Source organism: Accipiter gentilis, chromosome 10, assembly GCF_929443795.1.
Source record: "Accipiter gentilis chromosome 10, bAccGen1.1, whole genome shotgun sequence".
NCBI lineage: Eukaryota > Metazoa > Chordata > Aves > Accipitriformes > Accipitridae > Astur > Astur gentilis.
This window is the reverse complement of record NC_064889.1, coordinates 37467862-37481999: the sequence shown is the minus strand read 5'-3', so window position 1 is coordinate 37481999 and position 14138 is coordinate 37467862. Positions and strand designations below refer to the sequence as shown.

Sequence of the window (14138 nt, the reverse complement as noted above, 5' to 3'; positions counted from 1 at the left end):
GACGAGAGCCGGCAGGTGCTGACGAGCTCCCCCCGGCGGGGGGCGGCCCCGCTCCGGGCCTGCCCCTCCTCTGCCCGCCCCGTCCCGTCCCGCCCCGCCCGCGGCCGGGGGCTCGCTCACCCCGCGGGCGGAGCAGCCGGCGCCGGCCCGGGGCCGGGATCCTCCTCCCGTTCCCTACGCGCCGGCTCCGACGTCAGGCGCGGGTGAGCGGGAGGCAGCGCCCAGCGCCTCCGTTGCCAGAGACTCGGCGGCCGCCGGACGGGGCGGACGTCGGGGCGGTGACTCCCGGCGCGGCCCGGCTCGGCTGCTCGGCGGGGAGGGGATAGGGGGTGGTGGTTGGGGGGGTGGGGGGGGGGAGAGAGGAGGGCGCTATGGCCGACGTGTTCCCGGGCTCCGAGCCCGGCGCGGCCCCGGACGCGGCTCGGCGCTTCGCTCGCAAGGGGGCCCTGAGGCAGAAGAACGTGCACGAGGTGAAGGAGCACAAATTCATCGCGCGCTTCTTCAAGCAGCCCACCTTCTGCAGCCACTGCACCGACTTCATCTGGTGAGAGACAACACCCCCCCCCCCCCCCCCCCCCCCCTCCGGAGCTCCTCTCGCTCCTCGCACCCACCGGCGGCCCCTCACCTCCGGTCCGGGCCCGCTCAGCTGGAGGGGATTCCCCCCCCCAGTCCCTCCCCTCCCACCCGCCGGTTCCCCGCTGCCGCCGTTCCCACGGGTGAACGCCCCCGGCCTCTTCCCCCCAGGGTCGGGCAGGTGAGCCCCGGCGGGGCAGAGCCGTGTCGCCTCGCTGCCACCCCCCCCCCCCCCCCCCGGCTCTGTCTCACCCACCTCCAGGAGGGCTGTTTGCGGCTCCGAGGGGCTCCCACCCGAGTCTGGGCGCACCCCGGTTTCGGGGCGGCGGGAGCCCCTCAACTTGCCGGTGCTCGGGGAAGGGGGTTGGGGGCAGCGCCGGCCAAGAGCCGCAGATTGATCAGCGGGTGTGATAGACCCACGCTGGGGATATCGCTTCCCAGATTTGTATTTCCTCACCCCTTGTCCCCTCCCCGAGCCGGGTTCTGCTTGGCTCGGCTTGATTTCACCCGCCAAGCCCCCTTCTCCGTGCCCGCCTTCCTCCCCGTAGCGGAGGGGCGCTCAGCCAGCGCTACAGCTGCTGCAGCAGAAACGGAGGGGTTTCTGTTTCAGGCTGTGGGTGTTGCTGTGTGGCACAACTTCTGCAGCCCTGCCTTTAACTTTGTGATCAGCGCCTGCTTTATTTCCTCCTGCTGCAGAGGGAGGGCAGGGAGATTGGGAAAGCACAGTGGCACCGTTGCTACATTACATGTTTAGGAAGGGGAGGTGTTTTTTTGATTGGGTTTTATTTTTTAAGAGAAGGGTTCCTGCTGGAGGGACGGGAGGAAGGGAGGAAAACTTCCTACCAACACCCTCATTACTAAGCTGTTAGGGAAAAAATATACCTATCAGTTCCTGCCATGCCCTCTTCTGGGCAGGATTGCAGCTCCGCTGCAGGCCGAGCCACCCGGCTCTCCCTGCAGCTCCCGGGTTCAGCGCTGCCCTGCCGTGTGGACTCTGCGGGCTCCTGCCCTGTGCCCTCAGCGGGGTGAAGCGAGGGGAGCGGGTGTGTACCCTTGCGTATAGGTGAACGTTTTGTACATTCAGTGAGCGTGCAACGTAAACAACCTGGGCTTCCCCGCCTTCACCTGAGATGTGGCTTAGCTTCAGCCTTGCCCTGCTGCTGAAGTTTTTGCTGCAGGTTCGGTGCTGAAAATGAGAGCTGTGATTTATTTTAGCCAAAGTTGCAAAAGATCTAGAGGGATCCGCACCCAGCTGGCTCCGTGTCTGTGGCAGGTGTGTCTTGCTCTTTCTGTATGCGTTTATGTGTCTGGACGCAGACCTTTGCCTTCCTTCTTGAGTTTTCCTTGGTTTGCATGCTGAAGAAAAGACTGTGATTGCTCCAGAAATGACTGAAATACATTTGCAGAGTAAGGAAGGAAAACTGAGATGATAGACTGCAGAAGAAACAAATCAACTTTTTGAGTGTTTTTTGTTTGGTGTTTTTTTAATTATTTTTTCCTATTTTAAAAAAAAATTGCAAAGTTTGGTATTGTAAAAGTGAGAGACCTTCAGAAAGTGCTTCAAAGTTAATCTAAAACAGAATTAATTGGCAGGTGTGAAAAAACGCTGCAGGGTTATTGTCGGACTGTGTTTGTGCACATAAGTACCGCAATTGAAAAACCAAGTGGAACACTGTCGTGACATGACAGGATGGATTTGAAAGTGAAAGGGTATCCTATAGCTGACAGGTGGCAAGAGGAGATGTGCTCTTTTGTCTTGCTAGTGGGTCTAAGGAAGCTCTTAATGCTCTTCAGATGAACATCTGACAGCTCAAAAACTTTTGTTTCATTTCCTTGCTTGAAGATGGGCAACTCTTGAATAAGCATCACACACACCGTAAAAAGTGCTTCATCTATTTCCAAAATGACATGTGGCAATTAACATATGTTTTAAGGTTTAGAGTAGTAAATACAACCTTTCAATAAAACAGATTTTTTTTTCTTAGATTACTTTTGACCAGGTAATATTTACCAAAATAGTTTAGCACCTCCTTACCTTCTTAAACAACTTTGTAATCTGCTTTGTTTCTGAAGTGTTGGTATTTTTTTGAAGACCTTTTACTTAAAATACATTGTAACTGATCAGGGAGTGGAGTGGACTGCAGCTGGTTAGTGTATGAATTCAGCTCGAAACACTGAAGAATGGCTACACTTTCAGCATAGGTAATACAGGAAAGTTCTTTACAAATAAGTCTGTTTAAAAGGATGAAAAATTACCTAAAGTCTGTTTCTTAGTCCTGCTGTCAGCTTTCCTGCAATCACGTTTGCACACTTTTAGTACATGCTTTCTACTTTTGTGAAGACAAGAGATAACAGCAGCAGAATGACAGTACAGTATAGTCGCATATGCTGCCAAGTAAACAAACAATTTTATATTTCTTCTGGTTTTCTTAGTTTAGGCCTACTTATAACAATAATAGGCAGAGACTTTTGCGTAGAAATTTATGGAAATGCTCAAAGCTATGTAATTTCAGTTTCTACCTGAAGTAACAGTGTACTAAAGGTTTTGTCTCTTCTCCAAATAAATAAATAAATAAAGTGGGAAAATTGTTGATATAATTTTTTAAAAAACATTTCCACAAAGTTGATAATTAAACTTTATGTCGTTAGTTGCACAGAGCCTGCTGGCTAGCTTCTACCATTCATAGCTTTTGTTCATTTTTCTTTGAGTGTAAGCAGCTCCAGCTCTCCAGATGAAAAACATTCTGCAGAGAGGGAAAATGCAGAGAAGTGTTTATAGCTAGGATACTCAAATCATTTATTTTTGCAGAAAGAGAATATTCAATGTTTAAAGAGAAACAAGTAAATAAAACCAACAACAGTGCAATTTGCCAGAGGTATAATATATGTTGGAACTCTGGATACCACGTACAACGCTTTTGTCGCTGTATTCGTTGGTAAAGTATTACACGCACATTTGTGTTTTGTTATGGAAATGAAGCAAGGAAGCTGGAAGAATAATCAGTATGAAACCAATGGGCCTGTCTTCCCATTTATATTGAAACAGGCAAAACCTTTAACCTGCCTCCTTTCCATACAACAAATGACTGGTGTCTAGCTGAGATGCATAACAGCATCCGCATGCAATCCTAAAATTTGGATGAAAAACTAAGTCTGGTTTGTTTTATACGCCTTTGTTAGAACTTGGAATATTTTACATTGCTGTTAAGTATATATATGGCATTAAATGAGTTGAAATATTATGCGGTAATCACAGATGATGATAATTGTAGATCCAAAATAGCTTGTAAAATAATAATAATAAAAAAATTGTTGCCAGAAGCTGAAATTACATGGCTGGTGACAGCTATTATTCTGTGCTTTGAAATGGGTGGGTTGTTCTATGTTGTATATTTTAAAATCTGTTGCTGTCGTAGCAAAATCTGAAGTAATTTAATATGAAGCTATTTTTATGTTGTTATAGATCATTGAGAAGAAATTATAACTAAACATACTAAGATAGGTTTTTTTTTTTTTTTTTTCTTTTTTGTGCAGGGGATTTGGGAAACAAGGATTTCAGTGCCAAGGTAAGCCACAAATGCTTTGTTGGCTAGCACACATTGTTGCACCTCATTTTGAAGGCAGCCAAAACTTGCCTGCAGCAAGAGGGAGACAAGCCTGGAAGTACTAAGCAAGCATCTCTGCCTATGTAAATTCAAAAGGAAGACAATTATTCAGTTAAATAACTCTTGGTATTTATATCATATACATCGAACAGTCAAGTAATTGTTCATACTGTAATAACACAAAAAGTTGTTTTTTTAAAAATCTCATCACGGTAAATGTCATATAATCTGCATGTAGTGCAGCTTCTAACTTTACTTTTACAGAAATAATCTGTACAATTTAGCTTTTGCAGAGACCATTTTTCACATCAGAAGCTCTTGTCTGTGTGGGCGTTTTGGAAAATGGATTCACTTTTTAGTCATACGGCTTCTTTTCATAACCCAAACTCCCTGTTTTTAATTTTCATATGCTGTATGTTTAGGAAGACCTTTGGTTTGAACTATGTTTTAGGACAGGCAGCATTTCTCTGTCTTATGTAATACTTAATTACAAAAAAATCCACTCCTACAGAATCACTGATTTAATAAATTCTACTAACCTTGAGAAATTGAAAGCTGCTGTAGTGGAAGACAACTATATACATGAAAGCCAAAGCATGATAGGCTGTATTCTCATATTTTCTGTATTTTTGCCAAGTTCTTATCATTATTTAGCATTTAATCGTAAAATAACCACACCCAACTACTGTTGGTTTTTTTCTGTGTCATACATTTACCTAATTAGGATGAGGCTTTTTGTTGTCCCTTTTTCTTCCCCCACCTTCTTCCCCATTATTTCACCTGCAGATGTACATTGTGTACTCATTAGCTAGCCTTTTGGTTCTTTCTTTCATTACATTTATTTAATGGTTATTTGCTAATGCTTTAGAGCATATTTGACTGTCCTGAATGTTGCTTTTACTTAGTAGTCAGTGAAATTATGGATTCTGTGGTATTTTTGTGAAAGTTGATGTTAGTTGATATTGAAATTAAAACTCTGAGAAACTGAATGTAAAAGAATGATTCCTTTCAAAGATGTCGCAATAAATATTTTTCCTTCTGCAAGTAGAAACTTGCAGACACACACATATAGTGAAGATGTTGCATGCCATAGTAAGGTAAGCATGCAACCATGATTTTACCATGAATCTTGTATACAGCTTCCTCTGTGTCCCAAAATGTTAATATTAAATTTTGTAGATATCCTCCATTTTTTTTGCTACTCATTGCATCTGAAGCAGCACTATAGATCAGTCTGTAGTCCTCAGTCAGTAATGGAATGGCATTTCCTGACTCTCATTTAGGATAGCTCAGTGGTTCCTAGTTAAGGAATTATTTAGATGCTCATTAGACATTTCAGTTGGTATACAGAAAATAATTGGGGCTCCATTTAAATTATATAGTTATCCCTCTTAAATTTTGTAGTTTGCGCAATGTTGACTTTCTCCTGTCTTCCAGTCAGGCAGCTAGTGGCTCAAATTGGACACCATGCACTGATCTGAGCCACAGATCAAATTTGGTATGGCAGTACATTTCCAGTATTTTGGATTCTGTGGCCAGAATTCCTTCTACCATCATAATTCTAGTTAGCTGGGAATAGTTTTGTCTGATGAGGACTTGTCTTTATAAAGCTAGCTAAAAGTTTGAATTTAGTCTCATTTTCCCTCCAAACATCATCCATGAACACAACCAAGAGTAAAAGCAGTAGAGCAGCTTGATTTTATTTTTAAATGCTTTAGAAGTGATACTTTTTAGGAATCTAAATATGTTCAGACCTGACTTTTGTCGGCATCAGAGCAAGATTCTGTAGTTTCTCTCTGATGGAGACTGTTGTATTCGGTGTTCTTGTCTGTATTCTTTACAGTCAAAATCTCCAAGAAATATTCAAATTATGGGTAGTTTGTAGCAAGCTATTGTTGGTGCACTAATAAGTAGTGGGTTTTTTGCTATCATTCATTAAATTCGATTGTGATCAAGATCAAAGAGATCATACTCTTGGGACAATAGTCTTGAAAAATAAAACTTCCATGATAAAGTTAAGCAGCTGAATCAAATTTTTTCAGTTCAACTTTCTGAAGCTTCCGTCCAAAAAGTCACCAGCTGAAGCTGGAAAGACAAATTCATGAGAACATGAAGAATTAAAAACCAAAAGTGTGAAACCAGAAGGTGTGTTGCAAAAAAACCCCCTAGTTTCTTTAATTAAGCGACAGCCTTTACAGAAAAGAATGACAAATGAAGAATAAAATGGAAATTTCAGTATGACATGAAGGAAAGGAAAGAATATTACAGTGACAGCTCCTCATATAACTATAGGTCTTAGTCCATCAGAGTTTCCATTATAAGAAAATTTTTTAGCTCTGTTTTCAAGAGTGTTGTAAAATCTCCTGCTAGACAGAAACTTGATGTCAGGCAGGTTTCAGAGTTGGATGGGTTTATTATTTCCAAAGTTGTTTTAAATTCCTCTGGCCTTTGTTACCAAAGGGAAGGGGAAAGGTCCGTAATACTAATGCATCAAACTCAAATGATGTTTCTACTCTAAGAAATTGCAATTATTCTGTGAATATTTCTGTTAGTAATTCTTTAATTAAACAAGTGTTTAATCTCTAACTTAGTGTTTATGCAGTATTAAATGTTGCAGCTAACACAGTATGTTTTTATATATTTTTAAAACTTCCTTTAAGAAGGTGTCACACAAAATGTAGTTCTAGTTTTATTTTCAAGAGATGCCCTCAAAAGAAAAGATTTTTATGTTTAAATTTAAATTTTATTTAAATTAAAACTTAATGCTATACTGTAATGATCTTTTTTTGGGAGCATTAATACCTTTTTGCATTGGGCTTGTTTGAGCCTTGGAACATGTTTTCAAATGTATGTAATCACTTTTGTTTTCTGATTTCAAGGACTATGTTTCTGCTGTAGTGTTCAGCTTGAGCATTATGTGAAAACATTTAAATGAGTTCTTTGGAATTGAAGAGAAATACTTTCATTTATTTTGTTAAAAAGCTTTGCAAAATTCTCTCCCCCACCTTATTTTTATGGGATCCCTATGAATTTGCAAAAGACAATAAATTCAATTTTGGTATGGCTTTTAATGCCCTTAATGCGGCAGAGGTTCAGGGTGCAATTGCATTATTACTGCGCAAATGCTTAGCAAGAGACAGTCCACAGCCTAAGTAGTTTGTCTTTCTTAACGCGTGTAATCTAATGTGGCTAGCTACTGTATATACTAGCAAATAGTATTCAGAATGCCTACTTAGGTTTACAGCTATGAGTTGTGATATGTTATTTCACGGAGAGGCTGCAGAATTCTGTTGTATTATCAGAAATAAGTTTTTCAGAGAGGGGGTTTTGGGTCAAAAAGTAGCAGTGGAAGAAGTCTGGGCCTGTCCTTGGTAATATATGAATTTGAAAATGAACTTGAAAGAGTTCAGCTGGATTAACTTTCCCCAAAGGAATATATTTTTACTGCCTCCTATTATTAGGAAGTGTTTTGCTGTTTGATATTTGTGTTTTATTGTTGATTTATGCAAACAAACTATTCTAAAATATTGTTCTTTTGAAACAGGAGTTCTTATTCTGCTGTTCTGTTTTTGCTGTTTTCTGTTGATTGTCTTTGTGTAAGCAAAAACATGATGGTAAGATGATTTAAGGGAGTTATGGCTTTGTTTTATTTTCTTACATTGTCAGGTAGGACAGTAAGCTTTCTGCAATGCTGAAAGCTTTTCTCTGACGTGCACCTGGAAATACTGCCAGAGGAATGTGAAAATTGGAATAATTTAAACTGTTTTTGAATCTGCCACACTATGAAAGTTCCTCTTTTAAGAAAGTAGACTTTAAATTAAGCAAGCTTTTAAGTTAAATTTTGACTTCATTATTCTTTTGATACTAACTGTTATATTCTGAGTATAACCTGGATCTGTTTCTTTCTGTTTGATTTGTAAGAAAAGTTTTTCTGGTGAATAGAGCACAACAAATAGTGATTCACTAAGATGTGAAGAATGTATATTGAAGAACGTGTATTTATTTATGTTTAGAGGTTGTGTTAAGTTCAGCACTGAAGGCTCAGCAAGTTCCTCAAGGTGAAAATATTTTTAGTTACAGTACTGTAAATGCAATCAACTCATGTTCCTGATTAAGGCCCTGTTGTTAATTCTCTCCCAAACAGTAAAAAATTGTAGTTATTAACTGCAAGTTTTCCCTCTTTTCTAAGGTTTCTGCAGGGTCTACTGAAATGCAATATTCTGCTATAAGTTCAGCTTTGAAATATCTTTGGTTTAAGGACAATAACTAGCTAAGGAAGTCTTTCACGTTTGTTTTCTAATTTACATAAATAAAAATTAGAGAAATCAATTAAAGCAGATTATGTTTAGCTAATCTGTGCAACTAATGCTCTTTCCACTTTTTTTTCCTATCTTTCTTCAATTTATTTTCAGACTATTTTTTTCTGAATGTTGAATTTTATCTTAGCGTGGTAAGGTTTTTGGAATAGCTTGTGCCATGCTAGGTACGCTTCCTAACACTGTTGGTTCTGGACTAGTTAGACATCTGTAACAACTCCTTCACTAAAAATGCAAATGGTTGGATTTTATTCTTTCTTTACTGTCCTTGCAAATTGTAACGTTGGCACATTAAAACAGCACTTCATTTCCTCTGCATTATCTTTTATCCCTGAGTTCTTGACCTCTCTTCTACAGTGAAAAGACCAAAGAACCCACTGATGCCGCCTCTTTTTTAAATCATGTATTTTTGTTAAAAACATTGTGTTAAAGGTCTCTGTAGAGAGGTGGCCAAGAAACTAATTTTTAATGCTATATCTGTGATCTGAATATTTGAACCAATGAAACCTCTGAACACCTGTGAACTGGTTGACATGTACAGTTTTTATTAATCCTCAGCTCTGTTATAACATGTTTATAGAGGAAGCAGCACAATTCATTCTTCCTTGTGTATGGATCAAGGCTTAGTTCTTGGTTTTCTACCCTGATAGTTGTGTTTCCCCTACCAACAGTTTCTTGTTCATTTTACTATCTTAATTTTCCTTTGTAACCGAAAAAAAAGCTAATAAAGAAAAATGTATTACATTGCTGTGTTGCTTCTCATAAAAATATTTTCTGTCTTCCTTCCTTGGAAATGTTATTGCCAAAGGGTGGATAAGACACTAAGTAAGTTCCCCTCCATGCCAGAACTCCTTCTCTTGTATCATTATAACTTTTGGTTTGAGATAGGATATTACAGACACATTGAACAATGTGTGTGTTTTTCTTTGCGCTTTTTATATTACTTATTAGTCATGTGCTACAGTTTATATTAACTAACATTTCTATAAGCCTGAGATTGAGAAATGAATTCCATGGATGTCTCTAAAAGTCTGAGTGTTGATGCTTTCTATGTAACTTAACAGTCAGCATGAAATCTTCTGAAATGGAAACTTAGTATAGATATACTTAAAGCAGGTGACTCGGTAATGTATTTTCATGCATATAACTTGGAGGTATCTGTTCAAAAATGGAACCCCCAGGGCGAAAACCAAACACATACACACACCCCTCAACAAAAAAGAACAAAACAAAAAACCCCACCTCGGAGCATAAATTGCATCTGCGCACAGTTTCCATGATTCCTCTAGCCAGCATTGTCCTTTCTGCTGGCCTTTTGCCCTCAGCCTAATCTGTGGACTGTGTATCTGTGGACTCCTTCTCAAAGGACAGTCACTTTGATGATCTGCAGATATCTGACATACAGATTATAAGCATGCAGATAAGATGCTGCTTGTGCATTTGTCTTGTCAGCTTTTATTTATTTATTCTTCCCCTCCTTCGACTGTTCCTTTTGTTCCCTTTTCAATGTATGTCCCATATTATGAGGAAATATGGTCCTGTTAATTCCCTGATACCAGTGTAAGTTGAGATTCTGTTCCTATCCCTGCAGCTAAACTCTGAGAGAACTTTGAAAAATTACCCATATTCCAAGTTTTCACTGAGAACAGCATTGACATGCAGATGAAACTCCTGAGTCTTAATGAGTTCAAATATGTTAGTGTTGGTTCAAATCAGGAAAACCCTTTGGAAATACGTATCCCAGTTGTCCCTGCTTTTGCAGTGCTTTGGTTTGCATTGCTGGGTGGTCTTGGAGCATGCAAAGAGGATTCCTTTTGGGTGATACCAAAGAGAGCTGTGTTACAGCAGCGCATTTAATGTCCTCCAGGTGCTAAAGGGTGTTTGGCTGATGGATCATACTGCAGCTCATCCAACACAAAATCCCGGAGATGTGGGCTGTATGGGTGTCTAGTTCTTAGCGCTGTTTTCCTCTATAAATCTGTTCTGGTTGGAGTATTACTCGATAATGTAAACATATAGGTTATGCGTTCAGCAATTGTCTTTGCGCAGGGAAGGGGACGTGTTGTCTCTGAGCATTGTTGCTCTATAGAAACAACAATAGGGCATCTTTGTCAGAAGAGGGAATATACACGTATTCACGTTGGTGAGGATTCTCTGTTACTACAATCATGTGCTTTGCAAAAAAATTCTATATATCAAATAGTAAGAGTCACCATACCTGGAGGTATTTAAAAGATGTGTAGATATGGTGCTTAGGGACACGGTTTAGTGGTGGACTTGGCAGTGCTAGGTTAACAGTTGGACTTGATGATCTTAAAGGTCTTTTCCAACCTAAACGATTCTATGATTCTAGATGCACAATACGCAATTCACTAAATATACAATTCACTCAACACAGAACATGACAGTAAAATAGAGAAATATGCCATTGTACTTATGTTTTCCAGAAAATTTCCTTGGGGATATTGTGCTCATCAAAACTGGAACGTAACTAAATCTTATCTTGCAGCAAAAGGTTTTTTAGTTGTATTACATTTCAAGGACAAAAACATCTGCACCCTTCCCACACTTCTAACATGTTAAGTTTTCTTTTGTTTACTTGAATCAGTTAGATATCCCAGCAGTGTGTTCCAGTTAAAAGAAACTGACCCTTCCAGTGCCCTGGATGTAATTCTGTGAAGCTCTTCAGTTTCTAATTAAACATGTGGGAGTGACAGCTCATTCTGAGTTGACAGATAAACCAGTTTGAGTCCTGGGCAAGTTAAAGTTTGGCATATTCTTTATTTTCCCCTCTGCTTTGGTGTAATACTGCACATCAACTGCTGGTATGCAGCCACATATGGTGTTAATTTTACACAAGATTTTTGCGGATGAAAGTGACTTATGCCATGAGCGGAATTTAATGAACTATTGGAAGGAAAGTTGCAGAAAGATGAAGAAAACAGATTTCCCTGTTGGGATGCATTGATAATTATGTCTTTTATGTTTGTTTTTGTGGGCTGTTTCTCTTTAGGGTAAAAGGTAAAAATAATAAGTAATTTAATAAATACCTTAGGCTTAGTTCCACAGCTTTTTACATCTGCAGTAGAAAGCATGAAAGTCTAAGATTGAAGGACTTTATGTATTATTAGTAACAGGAACTACACTTTAAGTGTTTTTAAATTCTTGTAGATGCTGAACGTTGTGATTCTAACTGATTTCAGCAGTGCTTGTTGAAGACTTGTAGAGGCTGGGAGAGCTTGGGAGTTGGTTATCAGCTGTTAATTTTTCAGCTGCACCTATTTATGAATACTGCCTTCTATAAATTCAATTCATAACAGTTACCTTGTAAGTCAGGCAACTGAATGTGTGTGCACGTATCTTTCTGTGGGTTTCGTTGTCATTTACTCTGATCTCTTAATTGTAATTCAATTTACATGAAGTTTTTTGGTTCCTTTCTGCAATTAGGTAGGGTACTGCAGACACATAGGCCTTTTTTCAGAATGTCTTCTGGTAACTTCATGTAGATTTTGAAATCACATTACTGTCTTTATTAATTAAAAACTTTTCAGCAAATGAGCTTTATTAGAAGTCTGAAATACGTCTCTATAAATGTAGAAGCTTACCGAAATTATTATTTTTGTCTGTCCCCTGTTGTTTACAAAATGTCTTTTTTTTTTTAATAATTTATTTAGACTCATACAGAAACACACTTTGTGAACTAAAAATGCAAGGTTGTCCAGAAACAGCAAAAAAAATGGTCATTATTGCTCTCTTAATTTGCTACTTTCTAGTTTTTAAAATGAAGCTGCAAAATTCTAATTAATGCTTGTCTTTATACCATGGCCAGTCAAGATTTAGAAAAACATTTACTCTTCATTTGCAGTCACACAGGTTTTTGACACTGTCAGAAGTGTCTGTGAATGGACAATGATCAACAGAATAACTCATATGGGACATTCAAGGCTCTATTTACCTCATGTAATAATTGTCAAGTTGTTTTCTTTTTTCTTTTTGCTAAGAAAATACCCCATTTTCAGAAAACAAAATTGTAATTTTTAACTCGTTGCAGCCTTTGCCCCTTCTTTTCTTTAGCTTCAGTCAAACGAATTGTATAGTGCTATTAATATTGTATATGTTGCAAGCATTTGCATATAGATAAATGAAGTTTGTAATTGCATTTGGAAATTGTAATTTTTATTCTGGAGCAAAACTTTATGAAGATTGTGTTCTTGAAAATTAGACATGTTTTTCCTTCCAAATGATCATTTAAATGATAGTGTAATGAATATCGATACCAATTTAATTAACCTTTTTCAAATTTTAATTCTACAAGAATCAGCTGTTTAGAAATTGGAGTTCTCCAGGCTTGGGTTTCAAAGTCACTACTAATGTACATGATTGTGTCTACTTAATATATGTTGGAAAAAGATTAGTGACTCAAAAAAGTGGGTGAGATGCTGTCCTTCCTTGTTTTACTATTAAATGTGGGAAGAGTACATAACACAAGGTACAGACTGGAGGTAGAAATTCTCATTTTGAAGAGTGTTGAACTTTATTCCCAATGCAACTCTCTTTCCAAAGCACAGATATTTCACTTTCCATTTTCATTTAAAATTAATAGGATTTTTAACTTCTCTGGAATGCGTGCTAAATGCATTCCTCAGTAAACAAAACATTACTCATGTACAAGGATGAGTTGGAAGAATAGTTTAGGTCTTTCAACTTCTAGTCTGTGCCGGGTTATTATTTTGTTCTTTACTCACCAGGACATCAGCCAGAGTCCACTTCAAAGTATTCTTGTCCTCAAGAAATTGGTGATTTTAATATGAAAAAAAAAAAAAAAAAGTGAATCTTTCTGTGCTGGCAGAGTGCAGGAAGAAGCCTTATGAAAAGGTATTGAGTACCTTAGTGTTTTAGTGGATTGATTTTAAAAGTTGCTTTGTTTCCCAAGACGTTATTGTTAGGAATCACTATCTGCATTCTTATCACTTTTCTCTGCAGATAAGCTGGAACAAACTTTTGGAAAGTGCAAAATGATCCCACTCATAATTGCTTTTGCTTGCTGAATATGTCTCTGCAGTGTCATTCTTTCTGCTTCTGTGTCACACTGCATGCATTTCCATGGCAGCTTCTGATTCTCTGGGCAAAGAAGTGTTACCTAGTGCCTGTTACCTGAACTAGTTTTCCATTTTTTGCACACAAGCTTTGAGCCACAGAGAATTTTTGTGCATCTGAAGATGATGACATCCTGCTAGTTGATGACAGGTTCTGGGCATCTCGATTCTCTCCTATTCCAGAATTTTATAAAATAAATGGATTTCAACCTAACAATTCCCTGAATTTGTTTGACTCGGAGGAATTGTTAAAAAATAATCATGTTACAATAAATATAGAAATAGACTAATGCAACAAAATTGATTATAAGGGTATATATTTTTTTTTCCAAGTTTTTCCATCAAGGCAGGTTAGTTGATTGAATTTGTGATGTGCCCTAAAATTAGTCAGATTTTGTATTGCTCTTACCTTGTTTCCTAACTTTTACTTTAAGTGAATTAAATTTGAGAGCATTCCAAGTGTGTCAGTCTTATATCTTCCTTTCTTGTCATCAGCTTTTACAAATTACATCTGTTGGATATATTTTTATAAAATGGAACTTCTCTTT

The 14138-nt window shown here is 38.9% G+C and overlaps 1 protein-coding gene across 2 annotated transcripts in view; it reads left to right on the top strand.

The window, feature by feature from the left end:
* The first annotated feature begins 361 nt into the window (after window positions 1-361).
* PRKCA (protein kinase C alpha) overlaps window positions 362-14138 on the top strand; it is a 161371-nt gene continuing 147594 nt past the window's right edge. For both annotated transcript variants that reach the window (XM_049811642.1, XM_049811641.1), the window contains exons 1-2: window positions 362-544; window positions 4108-4139. In XM_049811642.1, the coding sequence (XP_049667599.1) occupies window positions 372-544; window positions 4108-4139 (205 nt within the window). In that variant the 5' untranslated portion in view covers window positions 362-371. The remainder of the gene's footprint in view (window positions 545-4107; window positions 4140-14138) is intronic.